We start from the raw sequence: 27373 nt of genomic DNA on the forward strand, positions 1-27373 counted from the left end.
GGCACGACGATCGGCCAACTCTTCAGACGATACCCTCTTAGTTTGCTTTGTCCTCGCCATAATCTATCAGAAAAAATAAGGAAAACAGATTAATAGCTATGTAATGAGTAACTAACTAGTTGAAGCAATCCACAAGTATACACAGTAAACTAATGTTATGAAATTTCAATACAATTCAAATAATGTTATGAAATTCAAATGTGAAATCTCAAGTTGGTTATGTCCTTAACCACTACCCTAAGATAGCCAAAAGCATGGAAATTATCTTCACCCCATTCATCTTATCATGAAAAACAATAACAGAAGCAATAGGAGAGACAGTACTGAATCTCTCAAGTCCGAATCTTGAAGTCCTGGACCAGTCCGAATCTTGAAGTCCTGAACCAGTCCGAATCTTCAAGATTCGGAGTACGAATATCCCCAAATTCGCACCTCAGAACCCCATATACCCCAGAAATCACAATAGGAATGAAATTTCACCAAATCAACTCATAAAAAGGGATTCGAAACCTAACCTAATCTGAAATACCTAAATTTGAAACCCTAAATTTGAAATCACAACACTAACTCATCAAAATACACATGATTCAAAATACACATGATTCTTGGTCGTGGATTCCAACAAATTACCTCAGTGTGGTCGGTTTTGAATCACAGATGATTCTTGGTTGCTTTTGGTCGTGATGTGTGGGTCGATTTGGGTGCCTCTGGGTCGCTTCTCCTGAACCAGTCCGAGAGTTGATGTGCTGTCCCGTTACAAATGTGAATCTGAATTGATAGTTTTGTTCTATTATTAACTGAGTCCGACATTTGAAAATTCGGAGGAGTCCGAATGTTATACATTCGGACTAAAACACGGAGGGGCAATATTGGTTTTTCCCCACTTTTAAATGGGGTGGCAATTCTAAACCCAGGGGTGGGAAATCTAATTCCCATGATGAATCCTGAGTTTTTCTTTGCAGATCTGGGTTAGGTTAATTAGTGTTTTTATTTTTTATTTTTTTAAATGAAAAAGAAATAAAAATTCCACCTCAGCTCATTAAATGATGTGGTAATGCCACATGGGGTGCCACATGAGCTGGCGTAGCTACGACGTTACTCAAACGGCCGGAGGGACTAAAACCAAACATTTTGGCAAAAGATAGGGACTAATACCACGTCTTGCTCCGGCGAGGGACGAAAACCATATTTATGGCCAAGGTTAGGGACGAAAAACTTAAATAAGCCTAGAATAAAATAAGAGGTGAAGTATCAACATCAACTCAGGAAAGTATCAATATAGATCACCATTTTTTTCCTGCAATACCCATTAGATTCTAATCAAATTTGTAATCCTTGTTAACCTGTGCCCCTACGCCAGACTTCCCAACACTCCAACATCTTATCTTCAGCGTTCTACAACACTAAATAAAAGGTATATACCCTAAAACACATGTTTTGATGTTCCTAAGCAAAGCTTGGTCACCCCAAAAATAAATAATTAAAGCACAACTTATTGCAGGATAAGAGGAGAGCCCAACTTAAAGCATTGCACAACAAACTTGCCCAAATTACTATCTTGGGCATAGAGTGCATATCATAATGAACTCCAGCTCAAACACAACAGAACAAGTAACATCCAAGCTTAGAAACAACCAGAAAGCATTGGCCAGACTGGTTTCTTGAGTAACCAAATGGAAATTTAATAACTTAAATTTCAGAGCATTACATTGGATATTTTGAGATAGAAATCATAATATGCAGAGAATTAAAGCTCAGATTAAGATTTTTACAAAAGGGAAAAGTTAATTTAGAACCCAAAATATAGATGCTCAGATAATTCTTTTGTATATACTCACTTCCTCTGTAAAAATAAACATCAATGAATGGACCAGAACCATTTGTATAGGCAAAATTGAAAATTGTGAGTCTTAACATCAGAACCATTTGTTAGCTTTCCAGTATACAAATAATGCAAAAAAACGATGAAAACTTCATATCCAACAGTGCCATGAGGCACCAAATCTGACATGAGATACCTTGGCTTTCCTTCCTTCACTGATCCATCATTTCCTCTCTTAAAAAGCTCATGAAAAAACTGACTGCGTGAGGCCAATACACAGCGATGAACACCCACGGGGATGTCCTCAACAACGATCTCAGTATCACTATAATCATACTCAGAATCAGTTAATAACTTCTCAAGGCTTACACTGAGCTTATTCAGACTTAAAACTTCAATATTTTCCCCATCATTGCTGATAGAGGAAGATATGTTGTGATTGCTGGCACAATTTGACAAGTGAGATGATACAAAACTTAAGGATGACGATGCTTCGTTTGCATTATCCATGGCCCCAAATAAACTAGGTTCCAATTGAGTCAAAGACTCAAAGGCATGCTTGACTTCATTTGCTAGAAGCAAAAGGAGATATTAGAGTCCTTTAAGTATCCATCTCACTAAATTTTGAGAAGAAGCATACAACTAATTTAATCATTAACTCAAACATTTATTAATTTTTATTATTTATTTACATAAAGAGAACTTTAATACAAGCAATTTAATGCATAAAAAAACTTTAATACTCTCTATTTAGATGTCTAAACACAATAATTTTTTCTATTATATTTATATTGTAGAAATATTTTAATATTTATTATTTATATAATTACTCTATAGAAATTTTCATATAATATTAAAAAATATTGTAAATAAACCCGTGCAACACACGGGTATAATATCTAGTTATTACTATTTTTTACTTATAACAGATATATTAAGTATTATTGAAAACTATTTTATGTTATTAATTTTTTAACTATTAATAATCAACTTTTCAATTTCTTAAAAAATTATTAATTATTAATTAAGAATGGTGAGAATATTAATTAGTAATCATAAATTTATGAAAAAAAAAATTAATAATAAAAAAACTAAGAAATATATTTATATGTAAATATTAGTAATAACTTAAATTAATTAATAATGAAATTAAAATACTATTTATTAATAAATAATTCAGAAAAATAGTTTAAGAATTTAAAAAATGCCTCTATAAGGTATTTATTATTAACTATATCAAATGTGTGTATTATTTGAAAAATATTCTTTAAATCTGCTTTTTGATCTATTATATAGTAGTAAAAATAACTTGAGGAAGCATAGTAGAGAAAAATAATTATAACAAAAGGTGAATAGATTTAAATTTACTAAATAAATATTTTAAGATATTTAAATTATAACTTATTCTTATTTTTAAAGTTAAAATGATTTCATTTTTTATAAATAAATAATGTTATTATAACTTATATTAAAAACTTATTCCTTGATTTAAAATATTTCAAATTTACTTAATGATTTTTCTCATATTATTAAAGAAATAAATTGTAATTTTTTATGTATAAAATATGATTAAATAACAGAATAACATCTTGGGGACAATAGTCCCCAAAGTGAGTATCAATGTTTACAACCGTATATATGGTAAATCAACCCCTCTAACCGAAACCATATTAATAAACCCCAATACTGAGAACTTAAATCAAAAGAATAGATTCCAACCCAAGTTATTTATATTAATTCAATGCTAATTATTAAATTTGAGTAATATTAGTTATTTATACAAAGAGAACTCTAATACAAGCAATTTAGTACTAAAATAGGTAGGAAATGTTTATAATTTGCTACAGTGTAGTTGCTAAATATCTGTATCAACGACTCAATTCATGCTAACAAACCCTTGGTAGAAAAACGGAAGGCGTCCTTGGGTAATCTCGAGTTCCTACGGGGTGGAGACAATGGGGTCGGTCCATGCATTTTCGTTCATTTTGCCGCATTTCGCTCGCAGATTTTTGGCATCTAAACCCCGTTTGCTAGCAGCTTGCTACAATGTGCTACCAAGAGTTTGCTAGGAAATGCTTGGAAGCTAACCTCCAGATTTTTTGTTGACTTTCCTGGATTCATCTTTTAATTATCTTTTAAAACCATCTTTTGATTATTTTTATTTTTGAATTACTAATTTTGTAAAAATAATTTTTTTTATAAGCCATGTAATATATTGAAATAGAAGTACAAGGGGTACTTCAACCCAATACACAAAATAAAGAATTAGTACCAAGAGATAAAAATTAGATGCTAACAATAAACTAGAGTATATGTCATTGTCATGTCAAAGATACAATGGAAAATTTAATTTACAATGTGGTATTCACATTTAATTCTCATATATGATTAAACTATTTTATCACAGTCATCACATTGGTATGACATACAGAAAAAATTCCAGACTTAGTAGGAAAAGAGCTCATTTGGTGGCTTAGTTAGGGAATCCACACTGTCTTCCAACCACTTCCGTGGTAGGTGTATCATTTGAAGACTTTTGGGCGTACCATAGAACTATGATTGTCAATTTCTATAATATCTTTTTGTCATTTACTGTCATCCCCTCATCTGGTCTTAAACCAATACCTCTCAAACATTTTGTATGCCACAAGAGGGAAATAGCAGGACCATCCCAAAGCTATAAACATAAGTTTTTTTTTTCTGAAATTCCATCAAAACAATCTTCATTTGCCACTTCCGGAGGTATATATCCTGGGGTCCCTTTAGCATTAGACACGAAGAAATAGGTCTTCTTGGCACACAACTTGGCAAGTCCAAAATTGGATATCTTAAGAGATAAGTTTTCATCTAGAAGTATGCTTTCTGCTTTAATATCCAAATGCACTATTTTGGTTTTGCATCCTGAATGCAAGTAATATCCAAATGCACTATTTTGGTTTTGCATCCTGAATGCAAGTAATTATCTAGACCTCGAGCAATTCCATTGTGATTTTGTATAAATCATTCATGCTCAAGGGTGAATTGTCCTAGCTTAGAACCACGGTTGTTTGTAATCTTCTCAATATCTGACCATGTGTAACTTTTTGGACTTAGATCCACATGATTTGGTGAGTGATCTTCATTCCACCGCGGCTCAATATCTCCTTGACATCTTAACTTGTGTATAAAACACCAAATTGAACGTGCTGGTGTTTTTGGTTGCAATATTGGTGTGCAGTCATAGAAGAGTGTATACATTTCATCTCTAGAGGTGGGGTTGAAGAGTGCTAAATCCAAACTCACATTGACATATCCAATAAATTTAATGGTGCAGTAATGAGGGAGAAATTCATACATATATGAAAGATCTTTACATAAACGAAATCTTCCAAGCATTTTAAAAAAACAACTTTCATCATATTAGAGTATTGTGATTCCCCACATGCTTTTAAAGGGAATGTGGTGAGGGTTGGTTGGTTGGGGAGAAATAAGCGGTGGATGGAACGAGGAGAATGGGGTACCGATGGTTACAAAGTCCAACCCCAAATATAACGTGAATTTTCAGCCACTGAAATCGGTTTCTGGTCCCAAATATAAGGTGAATGAATGAATGGTTAAGGAGGAATGGAAGAAATAAAATTAAACAAAATATTACTCTTTATATGAGAAGTCATTCAACGATTACGCAAAAGTGCTTTAAGTTCCAAGATTGGACCATTGGCTGGAATCCAAAATTAAGAATATATGTTTAATGTTAACACTAGTATCGAAATATTTATCCTCAACAATACAATAAGACACTGCAAACTGCAGAGTGAAACTAGTGTAATTATTAATATGAATTTTTAATTTATTTATTTTAAATATTATTGGTCCATTTTTTTTGTTACAACTGGAAATATTATATTGGTCCATTTAAGATGAGGATAGTTTTACACCTAGGGTAATTTAGATAATTTCTTTCTTTATATACAATATAATTTAACTGAACTTCTCAAGTTGATGTCGAGTATTGACCACTCGTAATGGTTATATGCATCCTAAGACTCAGTCGATCAAAGATGAAACAAAGTATTATTATCTATATGTTGTGAGCCCAAATGCACCATTAATGTAAGGGGGTTCAATTAACACTGTATATTTTTATTAAATCAACAGGGATCAAATTCTCTTCATGGCATTAGAGTGGTCTCATGTCTCTGTAAAAATTAAAAGGAGAAATAATTTGAATCATTGGTTCTGAACATTGGTTCGGGGATCCTCGCTTGGGGAGCGTATAGGTGACCATCAAATTGTGGCTCGTGTTCAAGACTTCGGGAATAAGATTCATAGAGTCCTTGGGACTGCATTAGGGTAATTCGATGGCTAATTTTTTGATGTCATATCTCTAGCCAATGTGTGACTTTTAACAATATATATATCATCCTCATATGATTGGTTGTTCACTCAGCCTCCTTCGAATTTGAGGAATCTCTTTTTTAGGAACTCTCTGTATTTTTCGTTAGAGTTACTTTTCCTTCTTGTATAAAAAAAATGAAAATAGTTATTATTTATGGCCTTTTACAGCAATTTAATAAGTAATTTTACATCACAAAGACACAAACAATTTACAAAAGAACTTTAAAAAAAATAATAATAAAATTTTAATCAAAACTATAAACGAATCATATTGAAATTCATTCGAACCCTAGATATTAGTCCAATCTTGTTTTTTTTTTTTTAAAAAAAAAAGGCCAATCTAAAATTTTTTGGCCAAGATTTTTGTTTAATTATGTCTTGAGGCACGGAATCTAAATTGGCCTGCAGTGTTAATTAGTTTATTAAATATTAAAAATTGAGTGTGATGCAGAAGATTTTGTACAAACTCGCATACCATGCCAAATATATGCATTTGCCTTTGAACTTTATATTTTATCTTACGTCTTTAACTCAACTATCTAGACATACTAATTATTTACATTACCTTGTGGAGTGCTCCATATGGAAGCCAACAAACAGAGGAATCTATGGTTAGAAAGGGGCCAAAATCCTAATGAAATATTTAGTTTTCTGTTGATAGCTATGAGACTAATCATCTCAAAAATTCATCAGAATTGAAGTTTAAATAAAATTTTAAGGAGTTAGATTATCTACCAATTATGCTGGGTTGATGTAACTCTTTTTAATTTGTTACACAAGCATTACACCGGCCTTGACTCACATGACAAGGAAGCTGTGATTGCTTATGCTACGCATTGTCAATTAGTGTCACATTGGCAGCATGAAACCCTTTTCCCCCGCACACACTCCTCTTCCAACAAGAGATTGTCCCCTTTTGGCAACTTTTGCTGAGTTTTATCTACTCATGTACTCTATCCTTTCCCTTATCCTTTGCCCAAAGCAACAAAAACTTCAGTATAGTTACAATCATGCATATTTCATTTGGATAAATGCTTCAATTTCAAAGAGGTATAAATTTGATCTAGTTGTTCGGGTACCATTTTACTATGTTATTCAATGACGTGTTGAACATTGTTATGTATACCAGTTTAAATTCTTTATATAGTTGATGATTATTGCGTAATACAACGTGATGCATATTTAATGGCATATCATGTTTAAGAACTTTTTATGTTAATTAGGAGGCATTCTTTACATCAAAATTTAATTTATTATATAATGTTAGTGTGTTTTTGGAAAGAAATTAATTTGCACAAACACCACAACACGTTAAGTCTTAATCGACCTATATTGTTTGTTAGCTTCAAGTTTGACATTTTTGAGTTCGGAATTTATTTTGTGAATAATGTAACCTGGAAACCAATAGGCTATTATACAAATAATGTGAGTGTATACATTGATTTTAAGTTCAAACTTTGCGTTTAAATTGAAATTCATTCAACCAAGTACAAATCAATATCTATGAACAATCTTCTGGGCAAATACATTCCAACCATACCTAATAGATTTTACCTAAAAGTTATTCTAAAAGTACTATATTCACCAATCTACACTTAATCAATCATAACTTCTATGGACCCCAAAGCATTTATCTTATCAAACATCTATTCAACCTAATCTAAAGTTGGACACCATTGAATTAAATTTAATCAACAACCTAATTGAATAGGTAGGAACTAACTTCCTAATTTGAAGCTATTGCTAAACTCGTAAAATCTTTAGACTCAATCTATCTTATTTTATTTTTGATATTTTTTTTCTATCTGAACCAAATGTATCTCCGATTATTATTATTTTTGTTATAAATTGACATACATTAATGACTAAAACAAAGTTAAAACCAAGTCCTAAAAATTTGACCAAATCTTCTAAACCACCCCAACAATAAATAATTATCCGATTTCGAAAAAGAACTTTTTATTATTAATATTAATTAAAACTGGACAACAAAACAATTTTCATCCATAAGAATGAAGCACATTTCATAGTTTGTTGCTACAATTTAGTGCGTTCTTAGCAAGAGGATTAATCACGCTGTGGATACTCTATTATAAAAAACTAATTTTTTTCCTTATAAAACTTTGCATAATAAATGAGATTAATGATTTAAAAGGAACTACATTGTCATATGAGGTATAATAGTTGAAATTGATGAAAATGATGGAAGATAGAATAAAATATCATTCATTTGACCCTTAGCCAACAACTTAACCTTTTAGAATAATTGGTTTATGACATGGTATCAGAGCTAGCCTCTAACCAAACGGTCTAGAGTTCGATCCATGTCTTCGTATTTATTTTGTTTATTAAATGCCTTCATATTTTGAAGAATGAGAAAATTTATTTAAAATAAGCATATCTTTCTCAAAGTGTTATTTTTTTTTATTACAAAATCATTGATGTCAATATTTATTATTATAAAAAAAAATTGGTCATTACAATTAGTTAGTTTCCTAACATCATTCAGTCTCATTTATAAATTAAGAAAAAAAAATCAATTTTTTTGAAAATGGTGGTTTCCTAAATTGATGATAACAAATTGATATAAAGTGGTACAATTATAAAATCATTGATCTGAATATTTATTATTATAGTAATTTAATAAATTTGGACCTAAAATTTGGTCATTACAATTATTAAGTTTCCTAACATCATTTATAAAATAAGACAAATTCAATTGCCTTAACCATTATTGTCTATTGATGAGTGAGCCAAATGCACATGTCCGATAGTGGAAACTGTTTGGGAATGATTGTGATAAGTCAGGTATTTAAAAACGAATATTTTGAGATTAATATCAATATTATTTTCTTGCTCATAATTTTTGTAAGCAATTACACAATCCCTTGCTTTAAAGTATTTCAAAATTTTATTAAAACCTTCAGTTTTGATTTTGAAATTTCAAAAAGTATTCGGTTTTAATTATAAATACATGTTACGAAGTTATACATGGAACATGTTCAACAACCATATAGTTTTTAAATGTATTTTATGGAATTTTATTAAAACTTGATAATTTTTTATATATAAGTCATGCATGACATGACATGGATAATGGATTCAATACACTCAATTGGAAAAAAAAACTTATATTTATCAAAAGTTTAAGGATTAATTTATATGCACTGAAAATGTAAAAAGTTTTACACAGTCATTCAATCACAACATTCTATTTCCTATTTTGAATATTATTAAGTTCAAAATTAATTATGAGATATCAAAATAGATGAATGTGATTGAATAATGATGTAAAACTCATTTACACTACCGGTGCATATATATTAATCTCAAAGTTTAATTACCATACTAAATGGCTTCATATGTTTTTGTTGTTATTAATAAATGCCTTCATATTAAATTGACATACATTAATGACTAGAACAAAGTTAAAACCAAGTCATAAAAATTTGACCAAATCTTCTAAACCACCCCAATAATAAATAATTATCCGAATTCGAGAAACAACTTTTTATTCACTAATTAAAATTGAAAAAAAAAAAAAAACAAACCTCCATCCATGAGAATGAAACACATTTGATTATTACTTGCTCCTTAGCAAGAAGACTAATCACTGTTGTCGGTAGTGAATACTCTATTATGAAAAGAAAAGAAAAAACGTTTTTCCTATTAAAATCTTTGCATATTAAATGAGATTAATGACTTAAAAAGGAACTACATTGTCATATGAGGTATAATAATATAATAGTTGAAATGAATAATGATGAAAATGATAGAATGATAGAATAGTAGAGAGAATAAAATAGCAATTATTTTTATTATTATTATTATTATTTATTCAAAGAAGAAAACATAGTTTTACTAGAAAACACGCGGGTGCCAACTATATTTATACTTTATCTGTCATCTTCCTCACCCTCACACTTCTTCCAAATCCCCAAATCCATCGTTCTAGGGTTTTCAGAGCCCCAATTTCCCCTTCAGTTTCTTCAATCACCCACCATCTTCATCTCCAAATTGCAATTGAATCCCGTCCAATCACTGGGTTATCGCGCGATCGCGTTTTCTCTCATGTTTTCCGTTTGGTAGCTCACCAACACTGCGATTCGGTATGATTCTTTGTTCCTTTCTACTCCCTGTGCTTGCAAAGCTGAAAAAAATTGGGTTTTGTTTGGTTTTGTGTGGTTTTTAGGGGTAGCATTTATGTGGGCATGTGCTATGTATCGGTGCTTTGAAAATTCTGCAGTGGCTTGAGTCGTGGTTGATTGAGTTCTTGCGTGAACAATTGGGGTGGTGATTTGGTGTGGAAAGTAGAACCCTTTGTTGTTCACCTTGTCATCCATTTGCATTTTGACTAACTTCAGTAGTTCTAATATTTTTCCCCATTTTTCAATAGGAATGGATTTTCGTTTTCTATCTCTCAAATGTGGATACAATCAGTGGTCAGTTTTTGGTAGTTCTGGGAATTGTCAGTTTTACATTAATTTGAGTTGTTACTGATGATACACTGAGTGAGTAGTAACTTGTTTGTCATTTTGGTAATACATAATGGTGGTAAGTGGTAACTGGTCAGGGTTGATATTAATGAGTAAACTGTTTATCACCAATGTTCAGGCCTGAAGCATATCAGTATTTACTTTTTCTCCTACCTTCTCTGGATGATTAATTGGTTTCCTGCTGATATTAACAACTTTATTTCTTGCTGTCAAAAAAAAAAAACAACTTTATTTCACTTCTGTTGGTTTGGTTGGTGGATCTGTGATTATGTTGTAGCTTGTTATTCACATTGCTGGGTAGCAGCATTTGGAATTTGGAACGGTCTTTTTGGAGTTTTGGGTGAATCTTGGGTATGTGCAGGGGGCATGTAACATTTTGTCTTGTTGATTGATTTTAGAGGTTTTGGCTAAAGTAAGGATGAAGAAGAGTTATGACAATGTGTTTTTTAATGTGAATAAAGTTTGCAGAATGTTTGGATATTCTGCGGGAAGCTCTTACCTTTTTAGAGTTGATTTTGGATAAGATTGCTTTCTATGAAAGAGATTTGCACCCTTTTAAAATTTATTGATTGATTTTGTTTTGGATTTCTATCTCCTTTTCTACTAGGAAGATACCTTATCCTCCAAATTCCTTGAATTTCTTCTTTCCTTCCATGGATGTTCTTGCTTTGTAAGTAAAAAGGATGTAATTAATCATGTAGTCTCCTTTCCTATTCGGCACACAAAAGACATATACTTAATTTGTTATGCTGGTTTCTCTTCATTTATGTAGCTTATGTAGTTATGTGATAGTTATTGTTATCCTTAAATCATAAGTCATTTTCAAGGACAATCACGTTTGGTTCATCTTTGGCTTTTAATTTTTTCACATCTTTTCTTCAAGCTTGTATTTATTCATATAACAGGTGACCGGAGAAAAGGTGGAAATCACATACAATCTTCAAGATATTTTTCATCCAAGGGAGTTTACAATGTTGGCTTCTAAAGATATTATGAAATTCAAATCATACCAGAACCAGGCTAATTTGTTCGTGAAGGAATATTTGTTAGCAGACCCTCTAATTCCATATACTTCCATTGTTGGTGGCATTTTTGCTTGCAAGATGGTATGTTGTATTATATTATGTTTTTATTCTATTTTCTCTAGTATTTCACCAAAGAGAAATTAAGATTTTCCAATCTTACATTTATATCTAAATATTCCCTGTTTTTTAGGTCTATGATCTTACTCAGCTTTTTAGCACTATTCACTTTAAGAGCTATTCTAGCCTCACTAAAATCCAACGTATTGAGTGGAATAACCGGTCAGTGGATGTTTTCATTTAGTGGAAAATCTGTTCTTCTGTTTATGATACTGTAATGTTTATGAACTTTTTCTATCTTTTGTGCAGTGCTATATCAACTATACATGCCATTTTTATAACAACTATGTCATTGTACTTCGTGTTCTGCTCAAATTTATATTCTGACAGCGAGTCGGCTGAACTAATTACGGTTCGAAGCTCTTCATTGTCTACATTTGCTCTGGGGGTAAGAATGATCTGGATTCTGAACTTGTCAATTTCTTTGCTTATTCTTACCCTCTTTGTGATTTATCTCTGCAAGTCGCAATTATGAGAATCAATAATTACATATAAGAGTAGGGCATTTCAATAAATCAAATTCATCTAACTTTTAGAATCTGGAGATAGAATTCATTGTATATTGGTCTATGACTCTACGCCAAGTAGGGTTAGACATAATTAGCAATTGCATCATAGCATGTCGTACTAACTTTTTGTCATTGTGTTTTTTGATATCATTATGACTGACTTGATGTAGTGTGGTTTCAAAAAACTGAGTTAATATGCTAGTTCAGACATTTTCTTGGAGATTTTGGCGCGCCTTTTATATCTTGACATTTTCATGATGGAGATACGATAAATTGACCGTGAAACACTACACATTCTAGAAGTTAAATTGGGAGGACACCCATGCCTTGTTATATGAAAGCAAAGGGGACTAGTTGAAAGCATGGATGCCACGTTAAAATCAAAATAACATTTTAAAGAAACTTTTGGTATGCGATAAGCTAAAAAATAATGCTAACATGCATGCAGTATAGGATAGCCTTTTATGGTACATCAAGTGATTACAGAATCCAGCAGAGATTTAACATATTAGGAATATTTCTAACAAAGAAGACATAAAGCAGAATTTTTGTATAATAATCAATTATCTGAACACACAAGATTTTATCTGCTTCAGGAGACTGGTCATGAAATGCTATTTTCCTTAAGCTGCATTTTCAAAATATATTTTCCAGCTGAAAGTTTGCTCAAAAAAGAAAAACAGGGTAGTAATCCCATATGTTCTACATGGTTCACCTTGTAAACTTTAAAGAAGGCTGCAAATGCTCTTCGCGCCTATATATTTCTTGGAGTTTCTGTTAAATAACTCGAGTTTTCTATCTGGTCATGATTTCTGTATTCCTCACATTTTAATTTTACATTGACAGGTTTCTGTTGGTTACTTCATTGCTGACCTTGCGATGATATTTTGGTTTTTTCCTTCTCTTGGTGGATATGAGTATGTAAGGATCATATCTTTTGACTTGCATAGTTTAAACTTTAGACCAACCTGTCTGATTAAGCTGAACTCTCTTATTCAGTTTTAAGACATTTCACTTGATAGGAACCCAGCTTGAGATGATTATGGCCAGAATTTGGCTTCTTCCTTTTTCTCCCTTTTGTCCTTCTGCGTCAGGATTTAACGTGACTTCATATTAACATTGATTCAGGTGATTCACCATCTATTTTCTTTAGTAGCAGTAGCCTATTCAATGTTGAGCGGGGAGGGGCAGCTATACACATATATGGTACTGATCTCTGAGACAACAACTCCCGGGATCAATTTAAGATGGTAATCTTGCACTTAAATTTTCTCTGAATATAGCATGTAATTTGTTTCTATGTTAATGTATTTATTTTGTTTTTGAAGGTATCTTGATGCAGCTGGAATGAAAAGGTCAAAAGCTTATCTCATCAATGGGGTTGTAATATTCATCGCTTGGCTGGTGGGTCAAGTCATTGCAGTTTGAATTATATCCCTGTAAATTATGTATCATGTTATTTGTAGAACCACTGTAAAGAACATATCATGTTTATATATAGTCCCATTCCTGCCTTCTTGGATGTGCTTACTGAAATGTTCTTTCTATCTGCAGGTTGCGAGAATACTTTTGTTCGTTTACATGTTTTGCCATGCTTACTTGCACTTTGATCAGGTAATAACTACCAACACACTGAATTGAAGAATTGTCTGGTGTGTGGTGCTTTTTATAGAAAACAGTATTTGTATTGAATTTTTGGTTTCTTAATTCAGCTATATATTGTCTTCGATGATAATTGACATAGAGCTTGGATCCGTTTGTTGCCTACAAGATCATTTTCTGAACATTTATTTATATTATGTGCTAAAAGGTATTAATTTGTGGTTTGATGGGATTTTGTTAGGGTTACTACTTACAATCTATCAATGGATAATATATATTCTTACATTTTTGTGATAAATACTGTAGTTTTGTTTGAAAATCTGTGAAATTGTCAATTTCTTTGTAATTTCTGGTGAAGCAACTTGGTTTTATAATAGGATCTCATGTCATTGTTGAATTATGCAACAGGTTCAGCACATGCACACCTTTGGGCAAATATTGGTGATTGTTGTGCCATTGGCGCTATCAGTCATGAACTTAATTTGGTTTTCAAAGATTATCAAAGGGATGATGAAAATGCTGGCGAAGAGGCAGTAAATGTTATGGATAGTAAAAATTTTGAGGAAAATGAAATGAAATATAGGTCACCCTGTTGATATCCAGCTCTGCCCTCTCTGGTTTAGGTAAAAATATAAATGTGTATTAAAAGATGTAACAGGAGAGAAAAGAATATGTTTGGATCCCTTGTAGATCTGAACTCATATTGTACAAAATATGTTATAGATCTGCTTTTTTATATCCTTATTCATGTACATTTATCAGTTCAGTTTTGGTTTATATTCTGTTTGAATGCGATTATGCGATCTATTTTGTCCTCGTTCGTCCTCGTTCGTTTGGCAGGGCGCATAGGAAGAACTTATTTGAGCTTTTCTTGTACCATAAATGTTTATGCAAGTATTTGGGTCAACTTATGTAAATAGCTCATGACCTACTTATAAACTGTTTTGAGCTTATTTTCATAAGTTGTTTAGAATAGCTTATAAATAAAAGCTTATGCTTATAACATAACTTTAACTTGTTGCAATAAATTTCTCAAATTAGTAATAAGCGCTTGTGCGATAAATGCTTATGGCTTGCTATAAGCGCGTAATTAAATTGTTTTCTCAAACGCTTAATTTTTGACACTACATACCATGACCGTGATAGCATTGTAGTCAAAGTGGATCTGAGAAGAGGAATAATTACTTCATACACGGCTTCTGTGTTCACATGTATGGTCCATTTATAGTAAAATGGTGAAAAAGTGTGTAGCATGAGGATAAACTCACCTCATTCAATTGGAACTCTTCTGTTTGGACACGTGAACTAAATATACTTACCTAACGTATTCAACTAGAACAACCAACAGTAACTGAATTGGTTGCACTACGTCGCTAGCATTACTTTTTGTTCGATAATTATATGTGAAAAAGGATGATGAACTACACTGTCAACCAATAAGATTTTAAGGATGTGTCACGTTAATTAATAAAATTAAATAAAAAAAAAGATTTTCTCACATCCTTAAAATGTGATTGGTTCACGGGGTAAAAAAATTTTACATCATCGGTGCATAGAAATTAAACTCTAATTATATATGCTACATGTTTTTTTTTATTTTTATACATTATTTCTTTTTCAAGCAAGAACCTGCGTGAGCAAACAATTAGAATGATATATTTATTCTCATTTTCTCACATATGTATCTTATGAGAAAGGTAATCTTATGTGAGAAAATGAGAATAAATCACGACCGTTAGATCTAACAATCAACGGTTAAGAATAAAAGAATTTAATGGTCATGTGATTGTCACATGATCACTTAAAAAAGTCACATGACTTAATGTTTTAATCTTGACCGTTGATGGTTAGATCTAACGTTCGTGATTTATTCTCATTTTCTCACATAAGATTACATTTCTCATAAGATACATCCTCTATATATATATATATATATGTGTGTGTGTGTGTTTTCCCTTTCTTTGCCCATGGTGAAGATTGAGCAACAATGAAAATTTTTGCTCAAAATACAATGTCCCAGAGGGTGTTCATCCCTATCAAATAGGAATAATCAGTGACACGGCCAGGTTTTTGTGGAGCCTGAGCAATGTTAAGCTTAAGCCTAAATACCAACATGTGACGTCTCACCCAGAGTTTTAAATTGATGTTGCGGTACGGGTACGCAGTACGCGACCAATGAAGTATGCATTACGATGGGGATATACAGAGTCAGTTCCCAAGCGGTTCGTTCTAATTAATTTTCATTAAATTTATTATTAATTTATCATAACTAATTTTTTAAGACCCTCAATTTTTCGAATATTTATTTAAATACTACGAAAAATTATATTATTATAACTATAGTAATATTTGACTTGTTGATTGTTGACGGGTTATAGAAGATTTCAGAGCTTCCATGGCATGTACACATGTCGTCCTCCTCTACTTCAATGGCTTCATAGCTCTCTACGACTGCGCCTCAAAATGCCCATGCGGCCCTCAAAAGTGCCCCTATGGACTTGCGGCCCTGCCCACATTTGAAGACGGAGCCAGGCCAGGGAGCTCGAGCAAGTGCAAAGGGTCATCGGGCGGTGGTTCCGCCACAGGGAACAATGGAGGTTGCCACTACCTCGGCCACGACCAAATGAATTGGAGACAGAGGACTCAAAATTCATTTGAAAATCAATCTCTATGATGGGATGATGGAAGCCTATTCAATCTTGTGAAATATTTTCTATGTATTTCAACACGTACAATCTATAGATACAAGAGAGATCATTCCTAAATCAAAACTCAATTCCATCCCTATTTTAAAGCTCGAGAAACTATATAACAAACTCAATCTCTAATTAATGAAGATTATGCTGATCTAAATAACAAACTTAAAAACTAATATTCAATAGAAACCATTAACAAAATCAGATTGAATTGGTCCTGATATTCTGGTAGAAGGCTCATTCTATTGGGCTTATGGTTATTAGGCTTTATGCACTTAATATTTTTTTTATCTATAGTTTATTAATATAGGTTTAATGTCCAAACATTTAGTAGGTGTCAACTTCTAGTATATTCTCTTTATTAGGATGATGCCACTTGTTGTTCATCCAGAGAATTATGTTAGCTATAAATTGTATCTTTTACTCTTGAATGGATAACAAGAAAATCGAAGCATTTTATCTTTATCTTTATTTTCTTAGCTTTAGCTTTGAGGGTTCTTAGATTTCCTCCTTAATAGGAACTAGCTTCCATATTCAAGCAAACCAAACAAGCAACAATTGAAGGAAATATAAATTTACAGTTGTTTGCACAATAAACAAAAGGGCAACCTTGATCAAATTTTCACTGTTACGACTTCTATTTGTATATAAGCTGAACAAAAGTTTAATCTAACCGTTTGGATTTATATTTTATGTAAATATAAGCTGAATGCAACCGTATGTTACAGATTTTCTAGCAAACGCTCCCTACAACTACTGTAACATACAACTACAATTGAAAATTATCATTAACTTCCATTTGAGCCATTATCAAGTGAAAGGAGGAACTGGTCTGGGATTGATCCTTATGATATACAAGCTCTGCAAGTGATCCCTTTGGTCTCTTCCCTAACCGCTTTGTCCCCGTTGCTTGCTTGCCTAGATTTGTGTCATCTACCATAGTGGTCAGTATGTCCAAACCATCTGCGATCACCGGCATGCCAGAGCACCCATCACAAGACAAAATGCAAGCTATAGCATGCATGGAAGCCTCTAGGATGGGAGGAAGAGGTTTCCTTGGATGTGTCACCTGAAAATGGAATGTTTGAACTTATGTATCAATAACATTATAAGAAAAGAAATGGTAATTGTCAAGAAACAACTATCTCAAAAGCCTAAGCTGACACATGAATGGTTTTATATTGCCCCCTCACACAAGATACCATTGGACTTAAAGCGTGGACAGTGCAATAGTCCAAATACCATGTGATGAAATTCAACCCTTTTTTTTTAGAATAATGAGGGCAACAATGACCGAACTCTAGACCATTTAGTCAAAGAGACTCTGATACCATGTCATGAACCAACTATCCAAAAGTTTAAACTGTTATATAAATAGTTTATATTATGGTTCTAACAGTAATAATGCATAGTGAAAACTATAGTGAAAGGAAAAGTAAGAAGTGAGTTACTTTGTATAAAACTCCTGCAGATAGTCGCTCTCTCAAGCAGTATAGCTGAGCAATATCAATTGCTGTTGAATCAAAATTAAGCCAACGGTCCATGATTATTCTAACCATATTATCAGGAGAAGACATAAACTTGTCCTCACAGTGTCCACTAGACTTGGTATCAACCTCCATCTCATCTTCAATTCCATCTTCATCTTCTTTACTCCCTTCATCATCCTCATCCCCATCCCCATCCCCATCATCATTATCATTATCTTTTCCTGGAGCAACGGCAATCTCTGTTGAAAGCAGTAAGAGTGGAAGTGGTCCAACAACCGTGCAGTTCCTTATGTTCATACCCCCATCACGACGAGTAATCTCATCATACACAACTAAAGTGTGCTCTAAATTTCTCTTGAATGACAACTTAAAATTTGTGGAATGAGTGTGCAACCGAACTTTATCACCACTTGCAGTTTCGATAACAGTCACAGTCCTTCTTCCACCACCTTTATTTGGTGAACACAATCTCCCAACCATTGGATACAAACCTGCTACCAGAACTGCGTGGAGAACACCAGGGTCAGATGCATTCACGTTGTAACTAGAAACATCTTCAGGAATAAACCCGTTTCGGATTAGTTCTGTCTGGAGCTGCTTGCGCATGCCAGATAACATATGCATGGAATTAGAAGATACAAAATATTGCGAACAAAACCGTGCTTCTAAACCCATCCTTTTCGCATTATTCCAGCACTGGAATGCAGCTAATACAGCAAACTGATCACCACATCCCCCATACAAAGAAGCAAGCTCAGATTTTGCGGCTGAAGCTCTCTTCTTGTCTTCAGGTAACATTGGAAGCGTAAATGGATCTCTATAGTCAGATGCGCAAGCTAGAGTTAATGCCGGACCAAGGCAGTTCATCAATATACCAAAAAAAAGCATCCTGCTGGTTACAGGGTGAACAGGAAGAGATCCAAGCTTCTCCCCTAGTTGGGTGAGTTTTTCATCAAGTGACAATGCCCCAATGTCTTGAAGAACGACAATAGCATTACGTATCGACTCATAAACGGGAGGATCTAGTGTCTTTCCAAGAAACTCTTCTATTTTGCAGCTCGGATCAATCAACTTGACCTGTCACGAGAGAGAGAACCAAATGTGAAGGGAACATTATAGTCATGTTTTATATAGAATTGATTTATTAACACCCTGCTTGTATCTCTATAAAAAAAATCTCAACACCCTGCTTATTTTTTATTGGATGGACTTGCATTAAGTGGATGTTTGTCAACTTTCAAAACTAATTTAAAATGGCATAAGAAGAAACCAGTTAGACACACCTATATAAAAATATACTAATTTCACTTATAAGCCGGTTTGGGAATGGACCAGGCATTTGACCAAATTCATTAGTTTTTCAATCGAACTGGCTGGTCTCGTTTTTTACCAAGATATCTGATTTTTGCAGGTTGCAAAACACTCCCTAAACAATACAAGGGAATACAGTTTAGGATTAAAAAGAAATCCTCATCAAAGAAAAATAAAACAAAACAAGAGAAAGATGAATAATCAGCAAAGTTTGCCAATCTCTCTTCATTATTTATTAAAGAAGTCCTCATACAAACCCTCTAGCAAGCACTAAGCTAAACTAAATTAATCAATACCATATATGACACAGAGAAGGGGAACTGTCCTTAAAACTTGAGGTCTTTCTTCTCAACCTTAGAATCCAATTACATCACACGATGCAAAAAGACCCTTCCCTACTTGCTCTTCCGAAAACCTGACATAGTTTTTCTTTTTTTGCATAAACCAATAATCAACTGTATTTAAAGCAATGGAGTTCATCGACAATTATAACGTCTGAATTTAGAAATCCAGCAAACCAGCTTGTGCATGGAGTGGCAAGTTATTTATTTTCAAATGAGTATCCTTAGTGCGAGAATTAGTGTCTCCCTAACTTTTGCCATTTTAACAATTTTTCCAATTACATTAAGGGTTATTAGAGAAAATTTTCACCAATTTATCATGCACTACAGTAAGCACCAAGGTTCTGAGACACCAATTATGGTAGATGAATTACCTGCAGACAAAGCTCCTCAATAGGCATTCTCCTAAGTTCTGGAATCTGAAAATCTGGCAAGGAAGCTGCTCGAGCCTTTGAATACAAATGATAGCAAATACCAGGTTGACAACGGCCAGCGCGCCCCTCTCGCTGCTTAGCACTTGCTTTTGAAATCCAAGATGATTGAAGAGTTGACACATTATTGTAAGGGTCATAGCTTTTTTCCTTCATTCGTCCAGCGTCTATGACATACACTATATCATCAATGGTGATAGCTGTTTCAGCAATATTGGTTGAGAGAACAATTTTGCGGCAGGGATGTGGTAGGTGCTTAAAAACCTTCTTTTGCTCCATGGTTGGAACCATAGAATGCAGAGATATAACCATAAACAGCGATGAGTTCTTGAAAAAAGAGGATGCAAGCAGTCTCTGACGCGTTCTGTTTATATCATCCCAGCCTGGAAGAAAAACAAGGATACCTCCATCTTTCGAATCAGTACATATTTTTTTTATCAGCTGCTCTATCAGAACAACATCTACAAATTCAGGGTTGACAGTGCTAAGATATTTATTAAGTAACTTCTCTTCTGTGGAGTTGGAAAAATTAGTATCCATGTGCTGCTTCATTATTTCAGCAGCTTCTGAATGATTTTCCCTTTCAGCAATTTCCAGTGCAGTTGTTCCATCTTTGGCTCTTAAATTGCAATCTGCCCCAAAAGATAAGAGCATGCACATATCACCCACTCTACCTCTTCCAGCAAACACCATTAATGGTGTAAGGCCAGTTAAAGAATGCTGATAATTGAAGTGTTCAGGCGTTCCTTCAAAAGAAACCAACTCCAACAACATGTCCCACTCATCATTAGACCATGCCAAATTTATAGCTTCATCCATAGAAAGCATCTCTTCTTCACTTAGCTTGCGATTGTTTATTGGAATATTACATGTGGTACTATCAAGATGATTATCATCCCTAGATTTTATAATCGAAAGTACATCCTCCAAAAAGAATGTTTGGACCTGAGGAAAGAAAAGGTAGAAATTGTAGCAAGTATATGTGAAAAAGAATGACTTAATTCACAATCTACTACAGCATAGGTACCGGATAAGTGAACCCTGGAACACTGATGATGGGGCAACCCCCAAAATATTGAGAAAATCTCATAGTATCAATGGTAGCACTCATTAATATCTGTAACATAAGAGCACCGGAAAAACGATACAATTTAAAAATATTGGTCAAATATGGGAAATAATGTGTATGAATAAAAAAAAAGCACTTGACGGTATGAAAGAGAAATAGAGAAATAAAAATATAATAACTTTGAACTGACCAGTCGTAGGTGAGGATTTGAAGGGAGCATGTCTCTGCATATAAGTCACCAAAAAACAGAAACATTAGTGTGAAAACCAGACAAACATCGTAAGTAAGTAATCTCAAATATTATCTTTTTTCTTTGGGAAGGAGGACTGAATAACAGGAAGCTATTACTATAATTTGGGACGAAAAGACAATTGCGCTCATCAAGCCTTATATATTTATATTTAACTGTACCACTCTAGAAAGTAAAGGCTAATAAGTTCCTTTCAATGGATTACCTGAGGACTGCCATCATGAAATCTGAGTACCGGTCCCTTTCATGAATTTCATCCTGAAAAACAAATTAATGTCACATCATTTTTCAATGTATATTTCGCAAGAGATATGCCAAGATTCTCGAAGACAGACTATATGAAGATATTTGAATTCACTTCTCGATTCTCACAGGTAACAAAAAATTTAGAAGAATAATATGAAAAACTCTAATTACATTTCCCCTTTAAGCATTATAAATATCATCACAGCTTTTTCATGGATATCATTATCTCGAGATCAAGAGTAATGTTGTCATTACCGGATACCAGCACTTAGCGGCCAACCCCGAAAATTCTATAACATATAGCGCATAGCGGAATGCGCATTTGATAAAAAAAAAAAAATTATACAGTTTACATAATTTGTACTAAATACATATGTAAATATTTTTAAAAAACTCAAAATTCATGATATTCGTGATTACAATAACAACTACTAGGTTGTTAGAAATATAATCATTCATCTATCCAAAAGCTCAAGGTTTTTATAATTAGTTCATTGACACGGTAACCTCTATGACCAAGTGGTCTAGAGTTTGATCCTTGCAGCCTCCAATTCTTCTAATCAAAGAAAAGTTAAATTTCAGCACATGGTACGCGGGCTTGTGCATTGTCAACGCTTCAAGCCCAAGTGGGCTCTTGCGTGAGGAGGCGTGTTAGAAATATAGTCGTTCATGTGTCCTTTACCCAATAGCTTAAGCTTTTGGGATAATTGGTTCTTGACAGGTGTGTTAAACAAAACATATATTAAATACCAACCAAAGTCAAGGTAAGCCAGGTATTTAAGTCTCTAAGGCCTTAAACTAAACTGCCTAAAAACATACCAGATCCTCTACGGCGGGTAAGCTCAAACAGAGAAAGGAAGGAGGCACAAAGGAATGAGAGTTTCTCAAATTAGACCTTTTTCAGTATGTATTCAAAGGGAAAACTCTAAAATAGCTCCCAAAAATGTTACAGTGTTAACTAATCAAAGGCATTTTTGGGTTTTCGTTAGTCCCACCGAATAGCGGTTAGATGGCATCATAGCACCACAATGGCTGCTATTTGCGTTTATTTTGCAGGCGGCCGCAATGGCCACTTCATTAGATTGGAACGCTACTCAGTAACTAGTATAGCGTGCTACTGCTATTGTCAACCCTGATCAAGAGACCATCTGAAAACCGATTATTCCAAGTGTGTGTTGGACCCGTCTAGTTAAAGTCACTTTATAAACTACTTCACAATTTTTCAAGACAACTTCCAGCATTATGCAATAATTAAGCCAGTGATGACGTTTTTTTTTCTCGAATTAACTAAATAATATAAAGACTTGCTACTTTCACCATCAGTCACATAATGGCAATCATGGTGACTGTGACACTCAGACTCTTGTATAGTCCCTTCACTCCAACAAAAAAGGGATTTGTTCAAAGTTCAAGTAAAATTGCAAGAAATGATAAGACGGGGCTCCGTAAGTCTATTTTAACAAAATATCAGTAATAGCATCCCGATTCTAACAATTTTTCCTAGCCAGTTTGAATTTCCAATTATCCTGTGTATCTGGGAACATGCCAGTCATACCTAATAACCAACTTTTAAATACTCTAAAGCAATATAGAAGAAAGAAGCGTGATATTTACCCATGAGTAAGTGCCATATGTTTATGCTGCAGCTGAAGATAAAAAATAATTACCATAATTATGTGAGTGATGCCAGAAATTTCATCCTTCTTTGACCCACGAGAACCTTTAGAAACCAACACCCTTAATAGAATTCCAGTAGTACACAGCACAATAGATGATTGCCTTCCTCCTTTGCTTTCTAACCGTATCTGGATTATTTGTATAAAATATAAGGCACAGACCTTTATGTATGAGATGTAAACCACTAAAAAAGCTAGTACTATTCTACTAAGAAGCAAGGTGGCCAGTGATTGGAAAGGACAAAGAAGTCATACTCTATAAAAAAAAGGAAATGATATGGGGAGAGAGAAAAGAAATTTGTGCATAGAACCATTGACAAGGGGAAATATTATACTTATTAACTAATAACATCTTCAAGGGTTTCTTGATTTCTTCCTCTGTATCAATAAAAAGAATTGAGTGCATTGTGACTGTTTATCACATGAATGCAAAATACTGGTTTGATGATGATAACAATGTTCGAAACTTCAAACAATATAAAAACCAATCCAAAGAAAGGACAACAGTACTATAATTACCAAAGATTACCTTGTATCCAACATTTTCTCCAATAGTCTCACCTCTCTCACTAGCGATTCTCTCGGAAACTAGACATAGAAACAGTGGAAGAAAATAAATTTCAATTAAGACTAAAACAGCAATATCAAGAAAAACTTTGAAAGAGTTTCACACCTGAAATTGCAGAGATACGCCGAGGCTGAGTGCAAACTACTTTACATACCTCGCCCTTACCCCACATATGATCCAAAATAAATTGTGGGACCTGAATCATGTTCAGTATTAAGATAAACAGGATATTTCACAAAGCAAACACAAATCATAAAAATATTGCGGTCCATATACATTGGTGGAAGTACTTGTGCCAGAAACCCAAAATCACAAAGCATCAAGAAATCATCAGTTTCATCCTAAATTACCAAAGCCCGAGCCAACTAATTGAGGACAATAAAAAAAAAAACCTGAGTACTTTAATAGATACAATGATACAAGTTTAAAAATGTAAGAAAGAGGTAAATTTATATCAGAAGCTAACATACTAAATGGACAATCATTTAAACATCAACACACGATTAAAAAATTGATCATTTTGAATCAGTTGCTGACAAATTTATATTAATGAAGCAGTACCATAATAAAGACAAAGCAAAGAATTAGTAACCTGCGTAGTCTTTCCACAACCAGTCTCACCAGATATGAGAACTACCTGCTTCGAATCACGTGAAATGAAAACCATGATCAGAACACGTGCAAAAATCCAGTCCTCAAATTTAATTTAATTGTCATGTTGAAATGGATTAAAAAAATTAGAATATTACTAAACTATGTTTGATATATTTAACATGTCAAATGTGATATCAAATAAATATGATTATGGTACAATCTGCGAGTCCAAAGGTAATTTTACAAAGAAAAATATTAGATCAACCTGGTGGGATTCAACAGTTGATGTAATTACATCCTTGAAAGATGCAATTGGAAGCTTAGATCTATTTTTGGTGATCTGCGTGAATCAAAATCAAATAAAAAATTCAATGACAAGATTATTCCTTTGCAAATGCTAAAACACACAGCAGAAGAGGAATAATAAGTAATGACAAAATTAGCGATACAGCATCCAACCAACAAATTTTAGTATAATATAAGGTCTTCTATGCTGAAAGGACCGAAGAAAAAACAGACCTGTTTCAAGTTATCTGCAGTAGTATTAGAACCAAGGGTTTGCAATCTCTTGGCGATTTCAGCTTTGGACATAGAAGGCCTGGCAAAGATATCATCCTTATTTTGTCTTCTACTATCGGCACCGTCATTATTTTCACCAATCATGTCCCACGAGCGTCCATCACCAGGTGGATAATGAGTAAATAAATCACTTAATACCCAATTTGCCTCTTGAGAAAATGTGAAATGAGGAAGTTTCTCAGGCCCATTATCCCTGTCAACCATCTTTCCGAATTTCTGAACAAAAATTCTCCTCGCATTCCCAGTCCTAACACAAAATGCAGGTTCAATATCAATAACAAACAACATTGCAAAAAGTAAAAACTGAACTAAACAGATTCCACTACCTATACCAAACAGGTTCAAGTGTGCTGCCATTGGCACTCACTCACCCGTGACTTTTCGATTTGAGCCCCATTTTTCGGGACAATTGATGCACCAAAGCACGTTCCATGTTGGACAAATTAGCATCAAACTTAAACACTGCAGGAAAATAAAAATTAAAAAATTAAAAAAAATAAGATTAAGCACCCAGATTCCATAAATGGATACAGTAACACAATCATCATCTTCCAAGACAGATTTTCATTGGGTTTCTAACTAACCGCAAAAAGATTCAAACTTCAACCAGAAAAACAAATTCCCAGAATGCAAATATCCAATTCAAACGAAATCAAAAAAACCCTTTTCAGAAGAATAAAAAAACCAATGAACAACAATGAAGGTTCGTGATTTTCACGGTGAAACAGTAGAAGAGAAAAGGGTTTAGAGGGTGAGTGACCTTCATCATTGGAATCACAGAACTGTTCTAGAATCTGGGAAAAGCGAAGCCTGGTGGATTCATCAACTGGGAGAGTGTGCCCATAACTCTTCTTCTTATTCTTCCCCTTGTTCTTCGCCATTGTTTGGAGTGAATGAACGAATTGAAATCCAGAGGAAGTTCGAAGCTTCAAGCTTGCTGCTATAGGCTTATGCTTCTGCTGATGCAATACCTAAATCTACCTTTTGTGTTTGTTATATTGGTATGGGTATTGTTATTCCTTTTCTTTTCCTTAAAAAATCAGCATATTCCTTTACCCTCTTTTGTTTAGGCGTCGATGTATTTAGACGCTATTAGCTAGTTTCTCTTTTTTTGTTAATTTTCATCGGGTAATCAAAAAAAACTTGCAAACAAATTAACTGGATTTGAGTTATTTTTATGTGATAATATGATATGATTATCTTAAAAAAAATGTGCAATGTCTCGAATGATAGCTCAAGCGGTGAGAACTAGTGGACCTATAGGTTAGGGAGGGAAGTTGGATTTACCATCTCACTCATTAGAAATGTCATCTCACTTAAAACACTTTCGGGAACTCAATTCCCGAAATATTTCGCAAATTGAGTTCCCGAAGTATTTTCCCACTTAAAAGTGGGGTGATCCATTGTATTTTGCATTACCGAAAATTTAAATCCCGAATTAATTCGAAATATAAAATTCCAAAATAATTCAGAAATTAAAAAACCGAAATTGTGGGGTGGAAAATCTAGTCGTGGGGTGGGAAATCTAATTCCCATTAGGGAGGGGAAAGTTTAGGGATCAACCCTGGAGAGATGTAATTTATCTTTCTATTGAACCAAAAAAAAAGTGCAATGCACTTCTCGCTATAGGAATATAAACTATACACTATTTAGGGTTTATATTATAATCTCAAAAGAAAAAGCAATTATTTATAATTTATAAAAATTATATAATCAATCATCATATGTTTTATGTTTTATGATAATAAAAAAAACAATCACATTTTATTCAATAAGATGAAAATTTTAAAGATAGAATTTAATAAAATTATATATATATAATTTTTTTACTATAATTATTTTTTTACACATATTATCATCTATAATTTTTATGTACAAGTATTTTATATAAAGGTAAGTGCTTTTTGTTTTAATATTTTGAATATGAATATATGATGTATTTGTTATGTGATGGATTTGGAGGTGCTGCAACCATCACGTTTTTTAAGCATGTTTGGACTCTTAATTTTGTTCTTAAACTGATCATGACGGCAGAATTCTGTAGGTGGGGACATTTGTCATGTACTTCTACGGCTTAGGTAAGCCTGAGTCATGGAAAGATGAAGTGAATGTTGATGGTAGCTGGTTTCAGAGTTTGTTTACGACATGTGTGAAAGTTGGGCTATAAGGAAGTG

At 33.4% G+C, this 27373-nt stretch overlaps 2 protein-coding genes across 2 annotated transcripts; one reads left to right on the plus strand and one right to left on the minus strand.

Annotated features, from left to right (window-relative positions):
* Nucleotides 1-10089: 10089 nt before the first annotated feature.
* LOC130733266 (uncharacterized) lies at nt 10090-14714 on the plus strand. The gene is made up of 9 exons (XM_057585396.1): nt 10090-10308; nt 11601-11801; nt 11911-11999; nt 12087-12225; nt 13193-13267; nt 13475-13596; nt 13675-13750; nt 13901-13960; nt 14357-14714. Exons 2-9 carry the CDS (start codon nt 11667-11669, stop codon nt 14483-14485), a joined length of 825 nt encoding a protein of 274 aa, XP_057441379.1. The 5' UTR covers nt 10090-10308; nt 11601-11666; the 3' UTR covers nt 14486-14714.
* A 2540-nt stretch (nt 14715-17254) lies between these two features.
* LOC130733269 (DExH-box ATP-dependent RNA helicase DExH6-like) lies at nt 17255-26200 on the minus strand. The gene is made up of 14 exons (XM_057585397.1): nt 25960-26200; nt 25571-25661; nt 25140-25446; nt 24886-24960; nt 24619-24663; nt 24132-24222; nt 23988-24046; nt 23450-23587; nt 21742-21794; nt 21477-21510; nt 21245-21334; nt 20161-21162; nt 18096-19211; nt 17255-17713 (listed from the first exon to the last, which is right to left on the minus strand). The coding sequence occupies exons 1-14, from the start codon at nt 26078-26080 to the stop codon at nt 17414-17416; spliced, it is 3522 nt and encodes a 1173-aa protein (XP_057441380.1). The 5' UTR covers nt 26081-26200; the 3' UTR covers nt 17255-17413.
* Between the last annotated feature and the right edge of the window lie 1173 nt (nt 26201-27373).

The sequence above is a fragment of the Lotus japonicus genome, chromosome 1 (genome assembly GCF_012489685.1).
Source record: "Lotus japonicus ecotype B-129 chromosome 1, LjGifu_v1.2".
Classification (NCBI taxonomy): domain Eukaryota; kingdom Viridiplantae; phylum Streptophyta; class Magnoliopsida; order Fabales; family Fabaceae; genus Lotus; species Lotus japonicus.